At 34.6% G+C, this 24752-nt stretch overlaps 2 protein-coding genes and 2 pseudogenes across 2 annotated transcripts; 2 read left to right on the top strand and 2 right to left on the bottom strand.

The window, feature by feature from the left end:
• Positions 1-1117: 1117 nt before the first annotated feature.
• Positions 1118-4186, top strand: LOC120184632 (annotated as a pseudogene).
• Positions 4187-9159: 4973 nt separating this feature from the next.
• LOC120184664 (F-box protein At5g39450-like) lies at positions 9160-12771 on the top strand. Its single transcript, XM_039189075.1, has 2 exons — positions 9160-11408; positions 12227-12771. Exons 1-2 carry the CDS (start codon positions 9553-9555, stop codon positions 12240-12242), a joined length of 1872 nt encoding a protein of 623 aa, XP_039045006.1. The 5' UTR covers positions 9160-9552; the 3' UTR covers positions 12243-12771.
• Positions 12772-14706: 1935 nt separating this feature from the next.
• On the bottom strand, positions 14707-15243 carry LOC120184631 (indole-3-acetic acid-induced protein ARG7-like). The gene has a single exon (XM_039189047.1). It carries the CDS (start codon positions 15091-15093, stop codon positions 14767-14769), a length of 327 nt encoding a protein of 108 aa, XP_039044978.1. The 5' UTR covers positions 15094-15243; the 3' UTR covers positions 14707-14766.
• Positions 15244-19214: 3971 nt separating this feature from the next.
• Positions 19215-24284, bottom strand: LOC120184648 (annotated as a pseudogene).
• Positions 24285-24752: the final 468 nt, after the last annotated feature.

The following is a 24752-nucleotide window of genomic DNA, read 5'->3' as shown; positions in this document are numbered from 1 at the left end:
AGTCTACTCCCTAAACTTTCATTCTAACGATCAATTTACCTTATTACGATAATTAATGACATAAAAAATAATGAAAGTAAATAATTTTTATTGATTGAAATCATAAATTATATTATATTAATTTCTATAAACTTACAAATTCAATCACAATGCAGTGGTATTATTTTGTGCTGTAGGGGATGATGAAGAGTAAAAGGTGACAAAGGGGAGGAACAAAGTCAAAACAGAAATTTCGTTAAGACATTTTCCCTCTTCAAAGCTTCCGTCCAAGAATTACCACCGCCGCCACCAGCACCGGCGCTCTCTCTCCGGCGGAGCCAACTCAGGTGAGTCAGTTGTCTTCTCCGTCTGCCTTTCCTCTGTTTGCGTTCAGAAATTACAATGGATAAACATTTTCCTCTTTCAATTTTTCCTTCTTGTTTTCTCATTGGTTCTCTATCAATTCCCATCAAATAAGGTAAGATTTGCAAACCCAATTTCCTTCTGTTTCTACTTTTGTCTCTTTTTTCTTGGCGACAAGGTTTGGATTTCTTTTCTGATTCTCTAGTAACTTTTAAGAAAGAAAAAGAAATAGAAAGAGAGCATTTTGAAGTTCAGTTCTTCATATTCTTATGTTTTTAGTTCATTATTAGTGAATTTATTGTTTACCCAGTACCCACCTTCTTATTTTACTTGATTTGTGATTTTATTTAGTTTGTTTCTTCTTTATGATTACAGAGATCTTGAGAATTTGTGTTATGGCTTCCACCATTGTAAATGCTCTCTATACAGTTCCTTCAGGTAAAGGTTTTATGACTCAAAACTATGTTGGTTTTAGACCAATCTCTAGATTATGGTTAAATTCTGGTAAAACTTCAACCTCTGGATGTTCTTGGCCCCTCTAATAGCATCCTTATGATGCAAAATATGCAGATTTTAACTATATGTGATGTCCTTTTATTTGGATGTTACTTAATATTTTTGGAACTTATTTTGTTTTCATTTGTTGTTTTAGTAAACCATGTTAAGAATATACTGATAAGTTTTTATCTATGATGTAATGTGTGCTTCTTTTGTTGTCTAATTTATTCTTTAGATGGTTGATCTGAATCTTAATATGCTGCTTATTGATGTCTTATTGGTTTCTAAAACAGAAATACCTCCGCCTCTAAGGCTGACTGGTGGAGAGATTTGGGTTCTTCTCCTAGCAAAATCCGAATAGAGAGTAGATTTTTTTAATTGAATCAGTAATAGATGGGTAATTTATTGGCAAAGAAACCCAAGATCACTGAAGTCGATCGAGAAATTCTCTCACTCAAGACTCAGAGACGCAAGCTTGGTCAATACCAGCAACAGGTTTCTCTGCCTTTTTTTAGTTTTTGTTTATAAGTTAATTCAATTTTGCCTCTTTTTGTGTGAATTTCTGTAGTCTTACTTTTAAGTTCACATTTTTATACATTTTTGCTCTTTGTCAGCTTGAGGCTGTTATAGAAGCAGAAAAGCAAGCTGCTAAAGACTTGATTTGTGAAAAGAGAAAGTATAGAGCTTTGTTAGCGTTGAAGAAGAAGAAAGCTCAAGAAGAGCTATTGAATCAAGTTGATACGGGGCTAATTAATGTTGAGCAGCAAGTAATTGAAACTGAATTTTCGTAGTGTTTAATTTAGTTTCTTATCGAAGATTTATTGCTAATTTAAATTCTTTCAGTTTTCTCATTGTTTAATTTAATGCTATAATGTTTTATTCGGGAATAGTGTAACTGGATTTATCACATAGCTAGTGTTGACATGGGGACCGCTCTGTTACCTTACTTTTGGGTTCTAGCCTTACTACTGGAAAGCTCACAGAGAGATTTTAAAACACTAAATCTTCTCCCAGTTGGCAGATATTGAACTAGCAAGCAAGCAAAAAGCAGTCTTTGATAGCTTGAAAGCAGGTAACAATGTAATTAAGGCGATAGAGAGTGAAATCAACATAGATGATGTGTAGAAGTTAATGGACGACACTGAAGAAGCTAAAGCTTACCAAGATGTGAGCTTCATTTCAATTTTTACTAATTTTGGTTCCTAATAAGTCCTTCCCTTGCTCATGCTGTAGATCTCTTTTGTTTGTTGTCTCCCTTGCTCTCCTTCATCTTTTTTTTTTTCAAATACTTGTCCACTTAAGATGTTTAGCTTGCCGTAAGACGTTGCATATGAATCACTGCATTTTAATCTATGATCCTTGATGGAGAATAAGACGTGTTCTCTCATTTTTTTTTGTTGTTGAAAAATCACTTGCATTTTCCTTTTTTTCATTTTGATTTATCGATTAAATCATAACATGAGCATTTCCTCTTCACATTGGCATTCAGCTTATTCTCCATTATTGTTTCTAAAATGGGCTGCATAATTTGTAATTTTGTAGGAAATTAATGCGATCTTGGGTGAGAAATTATCACAGAAGATGAAGAGGAAATTTTGGCAGAATTTGAGGACTTGGAAGCTCAGGTATTTGTGCAACATTACTTCTACTGTGGTATGAACCATACACATATTTTATGTACGCACGCATTTACGTTTTACCATACATCAAGTATGAGGTGGGCAAACTCAGCTGCATTGACTAGCCTCTAGTTTTCAATTCTTTAACTTCCCTACGCATTTCTACTTTATGTGCTGCTGGCATCCAAAAGCTCTTAAATTAGGTAAAGCTGCTCTGCAAATACCAATTTACTGTTTTAAGCTCTTCACAGATTGCAACCTGTTTTACTAGTCTTTAGTTACTACATTCTCAAAATCCTCAAGCGCCGTCTTTTTTCCCTCTCTACAGTCTTCTGAAGGATGCAAAGCGATAACCTAAATTCCTTTTCTATCTTTCCAAATTGCCAGGGGTTGAAAAAATAACTAGGCTTGTTAATTTTATTTACTTTAACTAAACTAACCTTTTGGGGGAATAGTTTGTGAGCACCGAAATGAACCTCTGACTCTGAGTAGTATTTATGGCTGATCCAATAAAACTATGACAACCATATCTGTTGGTAAACGGCATACATCCTCGTAGGTGTAGAAAGGGAAAGAAGATATTGAGAAATGGCTGAAAATTACTGCCAATGGTGTCAAATAGCCTGTCTCATATCTTGAAAAATACTGCCAATTGGCTGCAAATTTCAGCCATATGAAAGGTAATATGATCAATGGCTTCTACTATCTACTATTTGTTCTTCTCCCTGCAATTCTCTTATCTAGTTCCCTATTGATTCTACTTATGGTATTATGGAAATGGAAGGAAAAAATTGTAAATATGTAAAGTGAATGCACAGAGTGAGTTAGGTGGAAGAAGAGAAAAAATGGTAAAATGAAGTTAGGAATAAGATCTATTTGCATATGTGTTAAGCTTGGGATATTTCTTCCTTTCGATTGGATTCTTCGAAATAATTAGAAGTCTTCGGTGGTTTGTGAGCATGTAAAGGTCTTTCGTTTAACGCGTCATTTGGATTAAGCTTTGTTTATTGACATATGGCATTGTTCTCACAACCATTTTCTGTTTGAATGGCAAATTGTGTGTTGGTTAGATGGCCGTTCAAGACATGCCAGAAGTGCCTACTAGAGCTGAATCTGAAGAACAGAAGTTGGATCTTCCCGATGTACCAACCAAGAAACCAGTCGCTCCGGATGCGGCTAGAGATGATGCTGAAATTGCATTGGAGGATATTTCCACAAAAAGAAGAGGTCTCTCTCTCTCTATCTCTCTCTCTCTATATATATATAGGGATAGGATTTTATTACACAATGTAAAATTCTTTTAGTTTTACACAGATTTAGGATCGTTGGATGAGTGAAAATAGATGGCTGAGATTAACACTAGGAAATGAGAAGATATTCATTGGAAAAAGAAACACGGAGTCAATCTTAGTTACTATTTTCACTCATCTAACGGTCTTAAAATGTGTAAAACTAAAGAGTTTTACATTGTATAAGTAGATCCTAACCATGTATATATATATATACTGACACAAGTATACACATGCTGACATTCTCCAAGGTGACTATGCTTGCACACACATCACACATGCATGCACTCTCTGCATGATTGAATTTTTTTTCCCAATTTAGTTATGGAGGAACCCCTACCTGCATGATTGAAAAAACGAAGTGGCTGTTTCATGATAAGCAGTTTGCCATCATTAATGACCATCTCCGGGCTGTTCCATGTTTGTTTTTATTTATTTAAAAAATTATGCATTAGTGATTTTTTAGGGTTTTAGATGTTGAATTTTTTGAGTTACCAAATCCGGAATTATTTGTTTTTTAGATACCGGCGAGGATCATTTGTGAATATATTTTATTTTCAATTATGTTTAGATTCCAAATTGAATAATATTTTTTAGATTGCAGCAATTACAATTGAATATTATTATTAGTTGTAACTGTCGTATATGTATTTAAGCAGAGAAATAAAAACCAACTTCGTCTTTCAGTTCAATTTAGTATTGTTTTTAAAAACTTTATTATTATTTATTTATTCCATTTTGTTAAAACCAAAAAGCTGGATACGTGGGGGCATTTGAAACTCACCCTCCAAGGTCCTGCGACTTTTACCAAAAAATAATATACAACTTTTATTTATTAATAATTATATGGACAATAGTAGAATAAATATTAATGACTAAACTATAATAATTTAGCTTTTTTTTTTTTTGTTTAAGGCTTAATACCCAAATAGTTGACTAAACTATATTTTTTTCCGAATAGGTGCTACAGTATTTTTTGACTCATCCAAGTGCAACGTTATCATTTTAGGTGTTCGGGTTGTCAACGTCGGTAATTTCTTCTGTTAAGTGACATGTGTCACAATCTGTTAATTTTAAAATTTTATATAAAATTAAAACAATAAAATTATATATTTTTTAAAACTAAAACATACGAATTTCGAATTAATCCTAAAATTTTGAAAACCTTCATTTTAATCCCAAACCCACATCAACCACCTTCGTCGACGAAGCTTAACACGACTTCACCTTACCTCGATGACCAAAACCCCTATGAAATCGACAGTCGATCGACGGAGAATCGACATTTATACCCGACGAAACCTAGGATGAAAATCGTGATCCCACTCGATTCTGATGGCCAATCGGCGACAACTACAGCGGCGTATAACTATAATGATGACAGAGACTACGTCGGAAGTGATGGTCGTGGTCGAAAAGGACTGTGACGGCAGGTTAGTGTTAGAATTTGTATATTTTAGGGATTTTGAGGATTTTTTTTATAATTTAAAAGAAATGAAGGGTTTTTATAAATATAATAATATATTTAATATTTTTTAAAAAATAAATTAAAATTATCAAATTGTGACACGTGTCACTTAACGGAGAAAACTAACGATTGTTACGTCCCGACACTTAAAGTGATCACGTTTGTAATGTTAAGCACCTAGATGGTCCAAAATATACTGTAGCACCTATATGGGCAAAAAAGTATAATTTAAACACTTTTTTAAGTATTAAGCCTTGTTTAAATAACACTTATTAAAAAAAATTCAAGTCAAATTTGAGTATGTTTCTTAAGTACTCAGAGATTGTAAACTACGGTTAACATTTATTTATGCATACATTGAGAGGTAGAGATTAGAAATACATACTTTTCATCCTTCATGTAGGGAATGAACAATCGTTCTAGAGGATGTTTTACTTCGACTATCGATTGACGTGTTGTGTTGATAATTGGATTGTTCTATGCCAAAACTTTCTTGAGAAAATCTCGGATAAGTTAATGGTGCTTGAATCTCACTGACATGACTTTAATAAAATCTCATCGATTTTAATGCTCAATAAATCTTGTAATCAAATGCATGTAATGTGATTGCATCATTTTCAAAGGTGTTGCTGATAGAACACTTTTCAAAAGCGTTATTAATAGAACACACTTCAAAAGCGCTGCTGATAGAACGCGCTTCAAAGACGGCATTGACAAAATACGCCTTTATTTCACATACCAAAATAAATATTAATCGGAAAATTAATTTTAAAAAAATGCTAATTCAAGCTTGATGGAGTGATATTTAAGTAAACATAGGGATGGGTGTAACATCCCAAACATCGGGTTAATGATCAAATTGTAAGATTTTAAAATTTCGTGATCAAATTAGATAAATTAAAAAGTTTATGGACTTATTTGAAATATCTTTGTGTAGGATTGAATAGTAAAGAAGGAAAGTTAGTAGGCATATTGGTCATTAGTCAAGGAAATAATTAAAAATTCATTGTTGTTGTTTTATATAACCACGTGGTATAGGGGAGAAGGAAAATCAGATAACTCTAGAAAATTTTATCCTTTCTTCCTCACCAACCGTGACTCCATAACAAAGGTAAGGATTCTTCTAGTTGGTTATTTCTTGCAATTTAAATGTGGTTTGATTCTTGAGGTATTAGGAAAGCTTAAGGAAGTTTAAAGAGAGGTAAAAACCAAAGGATTTACAAGTTATGAGAGATTGAATATAAAGGGTTTTAAGTGAATTGTTGAGAAAGAGTAAGTAAATAAATTTTAAAGTGATATTTGACTTGTTATCCATTAGAATAAGAGATTTATGAAGTTATAAAGGATTTATAACCAAGTTGACTATTTGGTATGATTTTGTTTTTCAAGTATTCTAGTTAGATATTGAAAGTTAGGATGAGTAAATTGATATAAGTTTATTTGAATAGGTGAAATTAAGTTTAATGACATGAAAGGAGTTTAAAAAGTGGGGTTTAAGTAAGTATTGGTAAATTTTCGGGTTAAAAGGAAGAAGTTCAAGGTAAGGGGTATCGGTACTGGATGAACAATACCGATACTTCAGAGTGAAAATAGATAATATTTGGGTTTGGATATCGATATTGAATGAACAATATCGATATCATAAGCTAAAAGTTGGTAAATTATTCAAAGAGTATCAATACTGAAGTAGTAGCATCGGTACTAAGGGTATCAATACCAATATACAAGTATCGGTACCATTTTTAGGGATGAAATTCCAAAACCGAGAATAGATATCGATACTAAATTATAGCATCGATACTATCAATAAGAAGTATTGGTATTGTACCTTGGGTACGATACTATTCAGATTTAAATTGGGAATTTAGTGCTTCGTTTAGCTTATGTTATCAAGGATTGATTAATAGTGATTCGAATTAAGATATTCATATCGATCATATTATTGTGTAGATATCGAGCGAAAGCAAGTATCGACGAGTCAATGATATAAGATTGATCAAGTGATAATTAAGAGTTGTGTTTGGACTAAGTGAGGCTAAGGTGAGTGCATGTTATTTTGTATATGATGTTTTATGGAAATAAGACTTGCGATGAGTTTATTTGCAATGTTTGATTGCATGATTCCATGAATACAAGCATGTTATTGATATGATTATTATGTGTACATGAGTAAGTATATGTTTATGTGTTATATGCATTGTTATACATGACTTATGTGAATATATGAGAACAAGATATAAGTTATGTGATATGATCTACTTGATTACATGAACATGTGATATAAGCCATGTGACTTGACCTATGTGATTACTTGTCTATGTGAAATAAGATATAATAAATGATATAAATGGTAAATCCCATAGTATGTGATATGAGAGTTGAGGGTATAATTGACATGCCAAGAGTCGAGGGTTCTACGCGGTCCTTCAGGACAATTCTACGTTGTCCTTCGGGACATTTCTACGCGGTCATTCGGGACAATACTATGTGGTCCTTTAGGACATTTCTATGTGGCACTTCAATGCAAATTCTACGCGACACTTCAGTATAATTTATATTAGCTGTGATGACAGCATTTGTGCACAACCTCAATGCACTCATATACGTTAAGTTCTCAATAATGTACCACGGGCTAATAAAAGATATAACATTAAATAATATTGCCTAAGGTGATATGTTATTATTGGTTAAATACATGACTATGTATGTTCTTATTGAGTAGATATATGATGATTCTTGTACACTATGATAGTATATGATTGCATACTTCACGATTTTACTATTGCACTATTGTATTATATGTCTCACTAAGTCTGTGACTTAGCGTGTGAGTGTTTCACACGTAGGTTCAAAGAAACACGAAGATCCAAGCTAGGACAAGCCGACAAGACAATATTTATCAACTGAAGATCATATTAGAATTGATTTAAGTTGTATGTACTTTGTTTATATGTTATTTTGTTGGTATGTAAATAAAAGTTTAAATAAAAAATGCTTTGATCAGTTTTGTAAACCTTTTTTATTTTATTTATGTAAATTATTTCAGTTTTATTTTAATGAAAGTTTGAATTTTCAACTATCTTGTAAAAGTAAACGTTTTGAAAAGTCAATATGACACATCGGATTTGTATCCGGGTTGGATACGGGTTGTGGTGTTACAATGGCATGGGTCGGGTTTTTGGTCTATCCGACCCGACCCGAGATCAAGGAATCTTTCACCCGAGACCCGACCCGACCCGACCCGACCAAAATAAGATTTTACCCGATCCGAACCTTATCCGATATATAACTTAAAACCCAACCCAAAATAATAAAATATTATTTTTATTCAATAAAAATAATGACTTAATTGAAAAAATATATATATGAGTATTATTATAATTATTCCTAAATATATAAAGTAAAATTATAATTTTTTTTAGGTCGGATCGAATATTTTTCATCCTAAACCCGAACATCATATTTTAAAAAACTCGACCTGACCTGACCGAACCTAAAATTTAAAAATAAAACCCAATCCGATCGGATTAGTCAGATCTAAACCCGTTAAATTCGAATCCCATGCCTATCCCTAAGTAAACGGCTCAATATGTTTTAAAATTTAATATAAAACTAGCCCTTCATATTAAACGTCGGCAATATTTGCCACGTACCGTATCTACAGACATCACACGTATAGGGGGAAAATATAATTTTTATATAAAAAAGAATCAATCTTTGTCATCCGATAACCACCATACTTACTATGAACAGAAAAATCACGGTCCAATGAATGAGTCAGTAGTCAATGTTTTACATTCCAATCCAAACTTGACAATAATTGGACTGTGAAATCAAATTTTCAACATTGGTTGGCGTTCTGGCCCAACCACAATTACCTCCCCCAATCTGAAAAAACAAAAAGAAAGAAAGAAAACAAGTGTCAAAGCTGCTTTAATTGTATACTTTCTTCTAAACTTCATAAATCTACGGACTTTGGTTAACCAAGCTTTGTTTTTCTTTCTTATGTCTCTTGAGTTGTAGATGCAAAGGTTAGGGAAGCCTCTCTTCTTTTTATTTTGGGGGATTTTAATGAAAACCCACTTTGATTTTCTTCTCCAGCTTTAGGATAAGTGGGAAATCAAAAACCCATTTCTGTTCAAGGCCTGATTTGAAGCTGGGAGAATTTGGTTGGTGTATTGGGTAACATGCGCTCTCTGAATTCTGATTTCTTTTGGGGTTGTTTATTTATAGATTCAGAATTGTTGGTTTTGCATGAATATTGATTTATATCTCAATTTGTGGGTTAAAAAGGAAATCTTGATATCTCCAAAGAACAAATAACTGAGACGCTGCTATGGTGCTAGAAACTTGTGGTTCTAGCTTCTTTCTTGCTTTACCTGATGATGTGTTTGCTATTATACCTCGGTCCCTTTCACCAAAGGACATATGTAATCTGAGTATATGTTGTAAAAGTTTATGTGCACTTGTTTCCTCTGAAAAGATTTGGCTCACTCAATGTGATTTAGTTGCAATTGTTCCTACGAGGGACCTCGTGGAGTGGAGGGAAGGTGTAGTATCTTACAAGGCGCTTTGCCGCTTCCTTGTTAGAGTAAAGCCATTGCTTGGCCTTTGGGTTCACCAGAATCCTGAGCTTGGCAATGTAGTGTATGTAATGCCTGGTTTCGTTTCTGTTGTTGGATGTCGAATAATTCCACAAGAGCTTGGTCCCTTGGGAATTGAGGATGGCCCCATTCTTTGGGCACCGGTGTTTGAAATTATTGGTGATTTTGATGGTTCCGCCACATTTCTTCTTCATGGTAGGGAGAAAGGATGTGACTATTTATATCCCGGTTCAGTGGAATCTGTGGAGCGGAATTGTAACGTGCTTTTGCTTGAGGTTGAGCCTAAAGCAAAAAGGAATGGATGTAAACTAATCCATAGTAAGAGCTTTGCTCATCACTCCAATGAGGAGATTTCAAGAAAGGTTTGTAGATCAAATAGTGGTTTATTGAGATCCTCAGGACAGAGTGAGGCCATGGTTCCTTTTAGTCGGTTAACTTTTGGTGACAGAAGAAAGTTGCTTGAGACTGTTACTAGCCAAATTTGTTTTAAGGTTACTGATTCTGTAAGTGGGCCTCTATTTCCTCGGTTGAGGGAGAATGCAGAGAACTTCCAAAAGGATTTGGTGCTTATGTTGCAGCGAAGATCACTGCTTCTTCAGATGTTTAAGTTTGATAGTGAACTAGGTTGCACAGATTCGAAGGCAAGTACTGCAATGCCTGCTGGTCCTATTCAGTTGGAACTCAGTGACATTAGAAAGAGCTTTGACCGTTCTAGTTCTTCTAATTCTCTGAATGGAGATGATGATCAGACACACAGAAACAATAGGAAAAGTCTAGGCAGGTACTTCAGAGCTAGCATTAAGAAAATTCTTCAGAAACCTAGTTCTGTAAACGGTGGTCGAGCTATTTCAAAATGCAATTCTTCTAGTAGTGAGAATAGGCATGCTCAGCTTCATGAATTTCTAAATTCAGGGGATACTATAGGGCTGACGTTACATGCCTCTACAATGAAGTTATCATTTTATCGAGCTTGGCCTAATATGCATGATACACGGTTTGCTCTTTACAAGCTGCCCATGCGGGTTCCGAGGGAGGACCAAGAGTATGCTGGTTTATGGGGAGGAACATTCGGTTGGCCTCCTGGAAGGCCGACTGAAGACAAGCCTGGTAAAGCTCTGTTCTTTCTTTTGCTCTCTTATGAAGAGACAGAGGGAAAACAGCTTCTCATTGCAACTAAAATATTGGAAGGCACCCACTATGTTCTGCACCCAAACGGTTCTGCAATGTTCACTGTAAATATTGATGATCCTTCACCGGACCCATTTCCCTGGGATAGTGATGCAGATTCACATCCTGTCAATGTGAAGCATGCTTTTACGGGAGAAGGTATTGCAAATGGATATGGTTTTAGATATCCTGGCTCAAAGCCTGGCTCACTTTTTGTCATTCAAAATGGTCTGCTTGCCTTCATGTGGAAGGAATCGAGAGTTGTCTTGACCCTGCAAAGACTCGATTTGCAAGACCTTTTGAAGAAAGGTGAACAGGTGCCTGCTCTACCTCCAATTGCCAACTTTTCATATTTGACCAAGTCCTACTCAAATGTGTTCACTGGGTTCTCCAACGCCTCAACATGTTCATCTGCTCTAAGGTATTTGTTACGGCCGTGTTTGCTATTTTTTCACCCAAAATACCCCTTAGCTAATGAATATTATTCTTTGTTTGCTTCATTTATTGCACTCATCCTATATACTTAATTCATAAACAATGGACATCAATTATGGTTATTTGGCATGAGAGTAAAAATGATATTGGGTTCTATATTTTTTTTTCTTTCTGTTTTAGTAGTCTTAGGGTGGGGGATGTGATAGCTAAACAAACAACTCAATTGATGTTGTGCTAACATAGTGCTACGAGTTTCCATTTTCTATTTACTTTCAATTGCATGCCTTCAAGGTTACAACTGCTATAAGTTTCTTCTTGTTAGACTATCTATCTTGCTTTATCTTCTAATCGTTCAGGCATATTCGTCTTACGAATCGCTAAATAGTTATGGTCTGACGAGTTAGATCCTTTTAGAGTATATCTCGTTTATTGGAGAACTCCAGTCCGTTGATTGACTACCGAGGTTTTGCTCAGTTAATAGTGTAATGAATTCGATCATTCATTTAATTAGCTGAACAATTATCTCTTGATTTTCATGTTTTGGCTTAGTTTCTTTGTATAGGTCAAATGGATTAAGTATGGCTTGATAGGTAGTTTATATACCTGGCTTTTACTTTGGTAATGTAATTGTTACATCTCTCTTCATCCTTAAAAGCACCATGTTAGGTTCAACTTTGCAGTCTTAGTTTGCTCACTTTCCCTTGAAGTTTGGGGGTGCATCTAGGATTAATTCTAGCAGTTACTTTCTTGTTTAATGCCTTGCAAATCATCATCTCCGGTTGGTCTCGTGTTTTTATTTGGCAGGCAAATGCATGTTTAGGTCACCAAGGGGTACTGGAATAAATTGCAAATACTCAACTATTGTTTCTATGCCAGTTTATCATGTGGAGCAGGTTGTTTCCAAAACAACAATGAGGATTATCTCATTGTGTTTGTATTCTTGTGCTTCCGGTGAAGATGTATGGTTAAAGGCTCGGTAATATATAGCCTACAAAGGAGAGACTGTATTTCGAAGATATGGTACAAGTTTTCTCCGTTAACTTTTTTCCTTTTTAGATATTATATTGACACACTTATATGAAGAGTGGTAATAAGCATATCTTGTAGTGGGAATCCACATTGTTGTTGAAATTATCCTTCTTCCCTCTCCTCTTCCTGTACTTTCTCAGAGAAAGGAGAGCCAGTTGAAGTTGTTAATATCCAATAAAATCGAATGTTCGGGAAGAATCAAATGGTTCTATCGGTTTTTCAAGGATATACCAGGATTTCGGTTAAGCGGTATAGATATCGTTGTGATGTGAGGTAGAGATGGAAGGAAGGGGAAGAGGAAGAGGAGGGAGTTGATGTATTTGTATTTAGCATGCATGTAGTGGAACACTTGAATGTAGACATTAAGTTACTTTTAAGAAGTATTGTTTTCCCTTCTAATTCTATCTCTGACCCTAATTTACATGGCTTATTAGAGTCATGCAGGCTTCTTATTGCTAATGCCTTCCAATGAAGGAAGAATAGTGAGACCGAGTTGGAAGAAGCCACGGATCTAGAAATTAAAAAATGAGAGTCCAAAATTGGTTGAACCACCACACAATTGGTTGAGATTTATTTAAAATAAAATATGAAATCAACCTTTATATATTTGAGAAATGAATAATGATACTCCAAGTAGGATAAACTCAAGTCCATCTAGAAAAAGACTACTCGTCATGTTGCATCAAATGCCATTTTCTTTAATAATAGAGTTGCAATTTTATTATATGTTTTTTTAAAATATATAAAAAAAATTTAAGACCTGAAGTTGATTGAAACATACCGTCATACTGTTTTAGGTTCCATAGTTGTCTTCTTTTTCCGTTTTTTTTTTTTTTTTGAAAAAAACACTACCTCAAAAACCTCGTTAAAATATCATCTTAATCCTAAGTGGAGAAAAAAGAATGTATCTTTTTCCGTACTTATCTATACCAATAGCACTAACTAATTAATAATTTTTTTGAGAGAACTGCCAAAAAAAATTTTTTTTAAAAAAATTATAAACAAGTTATCTAATCAGAATATTATTATAAACAGTTAATAATATTAAAATAATAGTTTAAAGTAATTAAATATAATAATATTTTAATCCTCAAAATTTATATATTTTATCAATTTCATCATGGTCTTAAGTAATTTAATAAATTTGATCTTACATATTTAAAAATTCAATCAATTTAAATTTTTTTTACCATCAAACCAAACAAACTCATTAAATCAAAATAATAGTCAACATAACTACAGTATACCATAGAATAACAAGAAGTTATTATTACACTATTATTATACAAGAAGTAATATAATATTTTTGGAAGAAGAGTAAAGATTTAAAAATAAAATTTGTAAATATAAAACGTTAAATTTAATTAATTATTTAGAATTAAAATCCAATTAATAGATTATACAAGTTCCAGCTCAGTTGGTAGAGCACAAGGTTCTTAACCTTGAGGACGTGGGATCGAGTCTTACGGAGGGCATTTCATAATTCGGAGGTCTCTTACGGAAGCTGCTCTCAACCTGGTGTTGGAGGTAGCCTACTATCTTACCTCCTCTTACCCCATATATATGGGAAAAAGGGATAGCCATTAAAGGCTAAAACTGTTATTATATCAGTCTATGCCATTATTCTCGTCTAATATTTAACAGTCAATTACTTGTTTGTAATAATATTTCAATTAAACTAGTAATTATTTGTAATTCTTAGAAGAATAGTGATAAGTTTATTATCAAACTCATAATTAAGCGACATTAAGTGTAATTTACCCTTTTGGGTTTTGGTTGAAATGAGCTTCGTCACTCGGACACGTACGTAACTCAGTTTATTCTGTTCATCAAGTAGCCACGCTCCTTGCTACCTACTTAAACTTCTAGATCTAATTTCTCTTAGTTTTTGCCTCAGCTGGTTGCACCAACCAGATTGAGCAAATTACTTGAGTGTCAGATGCCGATTAATACACGGGTTAAATAAAATGCTTCTTCAATGTCTTTGTATCAACAAACTAGAAGTTGTGTATTTAAGTGGATGCATAACTCAATTTAAAGCTTTAAACGAATCAATTGAGTAACTTTAATAGTTAAGGAGAATGTTATTTTTTTCTAAATGTCTTAGATTCGAACAGTTATATTTATAAGATACATATACATTATTAATGATTAAAAAATATTCTAAACATATACTAACTCAAAATTATCTCATAATATTATTAAAAAAGAAAAGAAAATGTTGTACATGTCACAACAAGTTGAAAAACATGAGAAACTATGCACCTCACAAAAGAAGGGGGAAAACCAGTGTATGCGGGTGAGAAGAATAGAATTTAGAAGATGAAATGTTTCAGCAAGGGTGGAAGGCCAAGGCGAGAGGATGATGCCGATACTGATGGTGATGGGTGATGGGAGATGGAGTCCTTCTCTACGCGCCTCCTGATACTGAGAAAATCGTCGACGGAGCACGGCAGCTTTAGAGGCCCCGTGGTGTCGTAGTCGTACACTTCCCTAGCCTTGTCCAGTAGCTGCTGAAAAAGTGGATGGTAAAGGTAAGATATGGGGATGGGGAACCGTTGAAAGCCTTGTTCATCATCGTCCTCCGGTCGTCCAACCTCAACCGCAAGCCACCCTTTCTTCGCCTTCGTCTTCTTCTCCATTTCTTATATTCTCTACTACTTGGGAGTTGGGACTTGCTTCTTCTTCCATGGTTTTATAGCTCATAGGGAAGTACTACTTGATACGGAAGAATGATGGAAGTGGGGCTTGTCTTTTTCAATTTTTTCAAATCCTGCAAGTTGGGATCGGAATTAGTGAAGTAGGCAAGATGGTCGGAGAGGAGCTAGGACCTACCACTAAAGTGGGAAATGATGGCGATCACATAGTCCGTGGAAGTGCCATCTGCCATGGTAGTATTATCCATTCTAATTAAACTCAACTTTTCTGTTTTTAGCTTTTCATTTTAGGAAAACACCGTACACTTATGAATTTGGTTTCTCTAAACGGATTGGAAATCTTTTTTTTAATCATCATGGATGAGATGATGACAAAGTTGTTTTTGAGGCCTTCACTGTGCCTAATAATATATACTCATAGTTTTGGTACTGGAAGGAGTAATAATCCACTATAGAAACAGATCAGAGTTGAATTCTTAGTCATCGGTCATCATCAGTACGGAGGTCCTCATAATTGCAGTTGCAATTTCGTTTTTTAATGAATCCAACCTAATCCCTAATCGATTACTACTCTTGTTGCTGGGTCCTTACACTATATATATATATATACAAATATTGAATCGTATGCGCAGGTTGTTGTTACAGTCTTCTAGATCCTCAAGGATTTTAAAGTTTAACCAAATTAATTCTGTCAAAGTATAAGACTAAAAATAGTGATAGATTTAAAAATATTTTTAAATACGAATATATATATTAATAAAAAAATTATATAAAATAAATATTATCAATAAAATGATCTATATTTTAAAGTATACACCTGTCTACTTTAAACAACGCTTGCAGTCACCAACTAAGAATTAAATTTGACTGTTGTTTCTACCATATTACCATGGTGAAGTTGACTTCCATACTAATTGCTATCCACTCAATGTAACATTTAGTCTATTTACATAATAATCATTGGATTACTTGTATTCTACTACAAAATTAACTAAATGGTCTCAATAATTAAAGAGAATATTTTTTTATAATCTTTGATTCGAGAAATTGTATTTATAAAGTGTACGCACATTATCAATTGTTAAAAAATTATAAATAAATATTATTTTATAATCACCTCGTACTATTAAAAAAATTCACGAGGAGCAACTTTTTCCATGATCCACAACCTTTCCTAGTAAACAACGTTCTTTGTGTCGTGTATCTTTCGTTTTAAAAGAAAATTCTAATTTGTTTTGGGATGATTTATATTTATTATACCTCTTTGAATTAGTTTTGCGAATCACATTTTCATTTTTTTCTTCCTTTAATCGAAATTTTTGAAAAAAATCTTTTATTGATTAAATTTTTCTGAGGCTCACATCGTTCTATCAATAATAACTTTTTATATGATCTCTAACAAACTCACATGATATACCATAGTTAAATCTGCTATCAGGCTACTGTATCTATTCAGCTTGTCAGCCTATAAATAATTATCATAACATTAAATATGATATTAACACTAAAAATTAGTATAAAACTCTTCATAAAAGACAAAGAGAAGGAATTCCACTTCTTCTATTTTCTCTTCATTTAAAGATAGAAGACACGATTTATCTTCTAAATATAATTTTATTATCATAAAATCATCGATTACGACTCTTTACTCGAATCAAAAGAATAAATCACCTATAATCGTTACTACTAAGATACTAGTATCAACAATTTTCAACAAAAAGAAGTGGAGGCTAAAGGTAACCAATCCAAAACATAGGGTGGTGCATGCGCGGTGGCCAATTCAAGCAATGGATGATGCATGAGAATGGCCATAACATCTCCTTTAGACCTTATCGAAAATAAAGCTAAAGGATTTGATAGGAATAAGTAATGATATGGTAGGCGGTCCAGAACAGGGTACAAGGCGCCATTGTCTTTAGCTTTTATATGGTAATCACCGACCGACTGATCATAGCAATGGAGATTTGGGCGGTGGTGCGGCACTCATTTCCCTGCCTGCTTTTTATCTTCTTTTCTTCAACTACTTTCCTCCTATAGTAACTAACATTATTAATTTATAACAAAATGATCATTCCATCATTAACTTTCATTAAATTTATGATTTGATACGTTAATAAAAATATTAATATTTAATTAGTTTGTATCACAGATAAAGTATATCATCTTTTTATTTAAGTACTTAAAGTAATTTTTTGCCAAAGTAAAGAGTTAATTGCATCATACGTCTCCAAACTGTAATTTTCATTTTAAATTGATCTTTAAACTTTTGAATATTTTAATTTCATCCTCAAACTATGATTTTCATTCTTAATTAGGCCTTAAACTTTTGAACAATCTGATATCATCCCCAAATTATGATCATCATTCTAAATTGGTCCCCAAACTTTTAAATCTTTCAGTTTCATCCCCAAAGTCATCCAATTATATATTTAGTTTCAAGCACAATTTAAACTAATTTTTTTCTCAAACATGTAACAATATAACTTGGCCAAACGTTTTTATTAACAAATGATGTGATTAGTATGTATGTACGTACGTTCGTATGTATGTACGTACGTATGTACGTACGTACATATGCATGTATGCGTGTATGCATGCAAGTACTTATATACTTATGCATGTATGCATGCATGTACTTATATACTTATGCATGTATGCATGTATGTACGTATGCATGTATGCATGTATGTACGTATGCATGTATGTATGTATGTACGTATGCATGTATGCATGTATGTACGTATGCATGCATGCATGTATATACGTATGCATGCATGTATGTATGTATGCCTATATGTATGCATGCATGTATGTATGCATGCCTGCATGTATGCATGCCTGCACGTATGCATGCCTGCATGTATGCATGCCTGCACGTATGCATGCATGCATGTATGCATGCCTGCACGTATGCATGCATGCATGTATGCATGCCTGCACGTATGCATGCATGCATGTATGCATGCCTGCACGTATGCATGCCTGCATGTATGCATGCATGCATACGTGCAGGCATGCATACATGCATGCATGCATACGTGCAGGCATGCATACATGCATGCATGCATACGTGCAGGCATGCATACATGCATGCATGCATACGTGCAGGCATGCATACATGCAGGCATGCATACGTGCAGGCATGCATACATGCATGCATGCATACGTGCAGGCATGCATATGCATGTATGCATGTATGTACGTATGCATGTATGCATGTATGTACGTATGCATGTATGTATGTATGTACGTATGCATGTATGCATGTATGTACGTATGCATGCATGCATGTATATACGTATGCATGCATGTATGTATGTATGCCTATATGTATGCATGCATGTATGTATGCATGCCTGCATGTATGCATGCCTGCACGTATGCATGCCTGCATGTATGCATGCCTGCACGTATGCATGCATGCATGTATGCATGCCTGCACGTATGCATGCATGCATGTATGCATGCCTGCACGTATGCATGCATGCATGTATGCATGCCTGCATGTATGCATGCATGCATGTATGCCTGCCTGCATGTATGTATAGTTTGGGATGAAATTGAAATGTTCAAAAAGTTTGGGGACCAATTTAGAATGAATGTCATAGGTTGAGGATAAAAATGAAATGTTCAAAAGTTTGAGGACTAATTTAGAATCATAGTCATAGTTTAGGGATAAAATTAGAATATTTAAAAGTTTTTGGACTAATTTAGGAAAAAAGTCATAGTTTGAGAATGTATGATGCAATTAACTCCTAAGTAAATAACTTAGGTTATCATTTTATCAAAATAAGTATCTAAAATATTTTTGATCAAAATAGATACTTAAAGTATACTATATTTTTCATTTAAGTACCTAAAATAATTTTTAACCAGTAACTAACTTGATAGAAACCAAAATGGAATGTTAAGGACCTAATTGATAATTTTCTTTTCAGTAATCATAATATAATTCATCCCAATTCAATGATTAAATAATTTGTTTATCCTAAATTTAAAATGCATAAAAAGTTACACCTGATTCCTAACTACTCATCTCCACCTTCATTAATATTCTGTAGTAGCTACTTTTCAAAAGAAGAGTTGGTCTAATTATAACCATAGAACAAGCAATTTATTTTATTAATATATATATATAATCTGAATCTAAAAGTATGAATGACACGATGCACAATTTCAGCTGCTAATTATTTTTGACACATCCAACTCAACAATGGCGCTCCCAAATGATTAAGCAAATACAGAGTACTCTAATATTCAATGGTAAGTGATCAAGTCAGTTGTTCATCAATAGAAGAAGAGAAAGAAGCTATACTAAAGGGAGTAATCTCGATGACCGGTTACCCTCCGGCCTCCGAACGATCACGGTGGCTCTCCACTCAGTTTTTATTCAGTAGATTGTAGAAAACTTCAGGCTTTCTATACTGTGAGATGCACAAGGCCTGAAACCATAAATGTTTTCCAAGTATTAGCTTACTAGCAATGAATATGGAAACTCAAATTAGTGGCTTACCTGCATAGAAAATGCTATGTGCATTAAGGTGGGTTCAGACCATGGCTTCCCTATGAATTGAAGGCCAATTGGCAAACCTTCTTTATCATAACCAACCTGTCATTAGTAGAGAACTGATATCAGTATAAATGTAGCAACAAGTTTGACTGAATTTAATGAAGAGAACCGAGTAGTAACGAGTTTTTACGGGAACGGTCACCGCAGGTAGTCCCAAGAAGTTCCCTGCTATCTGATATCGAACTAGTGCAGCTGCAATGACGATGAAATGGTTAGCTTCCATTATGCCGTAGCTCCTGTTCATTGACTTATCCTACTGATAAAAGCTTCTGGGTTTAAACATAAATACATACTGGAAATTCTGTCTAAACTCATACCTCCGTTTATGTAGTCGAGCTCACCGGTCTTTAGAGCATCATCGAATATCGTGTATGCAGTCACACTATTTCGAGAAAAGAAAAAACTCTCTTGGACATTCTTGGAGAAAAAAAAGGTCACTGAAATAGATGCAAGATGTTGCAGTTAAAAAGAATCTACCCTGTTGTTGGAGCAACAATGACATCTGCCTTGGCAAATATATTCTTATGAATCTCCATCTGGCGGTTCCTGCATATATGTATAGCAAGTTTGCAGAATCTAAAATCATAATTGACATTAAATTTTTAATTCTTGAAATAGATTGCATTTCGCAAATGAGTTGACAACTTAAAGAAATCAATTAACAAGTAAATATTGGCAACAACTTACCTGATTTTTTGAGCCTTTATGTACTCATTGCTGTCGAAAGCACCGTATACCCTGAGCGCTACTCTTGCATCCCATCCTAACTTGGAAAAATCCCTATTTAATCGAGTTTATATTGTTAGGATTTGAGTGAGCATAAGAAGATAATTCGAGCTTGAATCCGAAACATAACATACAGCTTTTCCAGATAAGAACTCAGTGAAGCAGTGCATTCGGAGCCAATGGTCAGATAATGTGCCAGCCGCATCGCCTCTATCTCCGGTATAGTAACCTCTACAGTCTTGTGAATAATAAACCTTTCAGATTAGCGAGCAGTCACTAATGTTATGTTGATAACTTTTTTAAATATGCTAGTTTTCCATTGCTAATACCTCCCACTTGTAGTGCTCACGAAGCAAGTGCAGAGCATTGGAGCAGCATATTCTGATCTCATCGCTACAGTCATTGAACCACTAATTATCTCAATTAGTGGTTCAGAAAAAGAATTGCAGGACTTAGTAATCTCATCTTCTCAAGCTTTAATCGATGATAAAACTGAAATTAAACTAATTGATCGTATCGTTACATCACGAACCTCTCCATATCTAGCAAACTTGATGTCTGATATTGGATTTGCCGAGTTCAGCAGCGGAACATGTAATTTGGGCTGGTAGATTCGAAATTTAGTATCGAAATCAACTTTATCTTAATTGCAAATGATCAGAATTTAGAACAACGAAAAATATCCGAAAATTGGAGTGATCTTATAGAGCTGGCACTTACAGGTAAAGTTGTTGGCTCACATGATTGAAGTTGGCCACTGATGGCAGCATAGCTGAAAACAGAAAACTAATCCAAGTCATATATAAAACTACCAAAACAACATTTAAAAGTAAAGGAAATGCATTGGTAATTGAAACGGAGAGAATTCTTACACAACCAATGCATCCTCTAAGGTGCCTGCTAGTATTCCGACCATCCCCACTGTCCAGTTCAAAGGAAGAACACTGGAAACAACATATGCATTTATTGATATATTGTCTAAATCTTACATCTAATGGAACTCAATAGAATTATATACCATAAACTAACTTCTCACCCCAAATGAGGTATGCGTCCGAAAGTCGGTTTGAGCCCTACAACACCGCAAAGGGATGCAGGCATCCGCACAGAACCTACAACGAAACCATAGAATATGAAGGAGAATGCTCTTTTAAATTTATTCACACGGTATTTTGTGTTTCTTTTTTCTTTGAAAGAAGACAAATTTACCTCCCCCATCCACACCAAGTGCAACAGGGCATAATCCTGCGGATACTACTGCAGCAGATCCACTGGAGGAACCGCCGGCGATTTTGTTGGGATCATATGGATTTCTAGTAGTCCTGCAGCATTAAAAAATGAACATGCCACCATCTTTAAGGGAAAGAACTTTGGTAAGATTAAGAAAAGTGTTAAAATTAGTGAATTTGATTGTCTACATGATAAGGTTGTGCTTTTTTATGAACAATAGGAAAAAAAATCCTCACCCATAGTGAGGATTTATCCCCACTTGTCCCAGCTCCAAGCTCATGCATATTAGTCTTTCCGACAATTATGGCACCACAGGATCTGAGGCGCATAACACAGCATGCGTCACCGGTGCAATGTCTCACCTTGTGCAGCCACTTTGTACCTCCTAGAAGAATCGAGTGTAAGGTAAGGACGAATTAATAATTACATTAAGAATGAAAATCGACACTAGTAAAGGAAGGCAAGTGGAGAAATCATGAGACCTGTTGTCGGATATGGAGAACAATCTATTTCATCCTTGATAGCTATTGGGACTCCATCTAGAGCCGATTTCTGATCCCCTGGAGAAGAGAAAGATCAGGTCGATATAAACATACAGATGAAATTGATTAATATACATGAAAACGGTTCACTTTTGGTAAGTTTGGAGTACCATAGAGAAGGTTTATGAGTTATGTCCTTATGTTTCAGGAGAACGCAACAACGTCTCAGTAGAAAAACTCATTAGGATATGTAAATTGTGATTTAGTTAGACTAAAAGGTTTACCTCTTTTGTACCGAAGAGTTGATTCTGAAGCTTGTTTTAGGATATCTTCAGCATCATAGTTAATGAAAAAGGACATTGACAAAGCACCGGTGGAAGATTCGCGCACGGCGTTTATAAACTGCTCCGCAACCTTATAATCGAAAATCGATTTCCATGACCATGGTAAAGTAAAAGTCATCGGGTAAGAAATAGCTAGAACATCTTAAAATTTTCAGGTAACATTGTAACCACTCATTTAAATGGGAAACAAACAATATGGCGTACACTAAAATAGTCAAGAATGATACCCTCAGTGGAGTTATTTCTCCAGAGCTGTAGGCTCTTGAATAATCCGCTATCGTCCATCGTCGGAAGCTTTTGGGTTTTAAATCATCTGGTGACTTCTTTGAGATTAAAGGAAGGCAATTTATTGCCTGTTGAACCCGTTCCGATGGAGATGCATCAGAGTCGATCTGTTCGACTTGTTGCTCCTTAAGGTCTGTGTTGATGCAATCAAATTAGACTCAAGAAAAGAAGTACGTATTGAAAAGTATGCAGCACATACATACCAACAAAAGGATGCAAAGGAACAAACATTGGTGACTCCTCGAGCGTCGCATTGGAAACAAGCTGCTCAAGGGGAAGAAGACATACACAGTAAGAAACAATAAAGTAAACAGGAGAAACAACAATGTCATGGTCCATACTCCATAATAAGCATCATTTGTTTTTTGTGAGCAAAGATAAAGCTTGCAAATTCCAAATATGTCATGATGAAGGACCTGTTTCTAGCAGAGAGCCTAACCAGTATATCAATCAAAGCATCAATGTCTGGTTTCTAGTCAACTGCTCTGATTCGAAGTAAAGAGAAATAACAAGATGTAAAATGGTAACAAACAAAATTACTAGTTTCTTTTCCTGTGCAATATTCATTCTGAGATCTCAACGATTGGCCAATAATTCACTGTTGGAATGAATGAACCATAAGAAATAGTTACCAAATTGCCATCACATGGGTGTTAGTAAAAGCTGTGACCACTGATACAATTTCAGATATTGTCTCTTGCCAGAACAGAAGTACCAGGAAAATGTTAGCCGCCTCTTTACTTTGCAGCTTAGTTTGTGATATTCTCTACTTTTTAACCAAAAATAATGGCGAAAAGCAAAGGTTTGGGAAATCTTAATTTGAAGGAAAATGAAGCTGAAAAGTGTGTACCTTGTGAATGAGGTTGTTCCTCTTCAATATGTATAACAACAACGTTCCAATGATCCTTGTCTCCAGGAACCAAGCAAATATCTTAACCAGAAATCCAGCCATGCGAGGAGCTTTACACCAAGCACACAAAATATATGGTAAAATTACTCCAGGTAACAATGAGTGGTCATGAGGTAAATCATATGATTATGAGTTAAAATTAGACCAGCTGCATGCTTGAAATAAATTCAGAATATTTAAAACTCAAAGTCAACAACTGCTGTTTTAAGTAAAGCAACAAAAGGTATCTGCAAATTTTTCAGGAATTGTCGATTCAGTTTCAGGTAGTAGTACTAAACAATTCAATGAGGTTTTCGGTTGAAATAATTTTCTCATCTGTGTTCAAAGGAAGCCGTTTTCAGCAAAAGCTGGAGAATTCGTTGAAAGAGAAGTTGAAATCAGAAAAATAGCAAGTATGAACGAGGAAGCTGATGTAAATTTGAAACCTTTAACATTGGCTTTGAGGTAAAACTCATTGCTTGCAGGACCAAGATCAATCTCCTCGACCGGCTTGTAAACCATTCCGGCAGCCCCGGACAGTCCCATTTCACCGGAGAAGACTCGTGAAGTGGTGGCGGTGGTGGTTAGAGCAAATGCAACAAAGCAGAGGTTGAACAAGAAAGCAACAACGTTCAACCAATACAATTACATATATTTTAGGTACATAGGTAATATAGAATGGACAGTGAGACAAGATTATATATGGCGGAGATGGCAACAGTTTACGGCTGCTTATATTAGATACGAATTTATAAAATTTTAGAAAATAAAAATAGATTATCAATAACTCGTTTGAATGGTTGGTTGATTAATTATTTGAGGGTGATTTATTATATAAGGAAAAAAAATAATCGAAGATAGTGGGACTTGCAAGATTAAAAGTTTGATGGCTAATTACCTAACTATATAATGCATGAAATTAATTGAGGAGCCGCATTTAATATTTTGGAAGGACCATACTAAGTATATTACTATATTCTATTATACTATTTGCCACATCCATAAAGCTTAGATGACTTGGAACAAGTAAATTGGCCTTCAACTTGCATGCCTTCTATCCTTCATATATTTTTACCAATTAAATTTGTGGAATAATTTTTTTAAAAAAAAAATTCTTT

Source organism: Hibiscus syriacus, unplaced genomic scaffold (genome assembly GCF_006381635.1).
Source record: "Hibiscus syriacus cultivar Baekdansim isolate YM2019G1 unplaced genomic scaffold, ASM638163v2 tig00112925_pilon, whole genome shotgun sequence".
NCBI classification, from domain to species: Eukaryota; Viridiplantae; Streptophyta; class Magnoliopsida; order Malvales; family Malvaceae; genus Hibiscus; species Hibiscus syriacus.
This window is presented reverse-complemented; position numbering and strand designations above follow the sequence as displayed.

Coding starts and splice junctions, on each gene's coding strand:
- LOC120184664 (XM_039189075.1), top strand. CDS start 9,553: ATGGTGCTAGAAACTTGTGGTTCTAGCTTCTTTCTTGCTTTACCTGAT.
- LOC120184631 (XM_039189047.1), bottom strand. CDS start 15,093: ATGGAGAAGAAGACGAAGGCGAAGAAAGGGTGGCTTGCGGTTGAGGTT.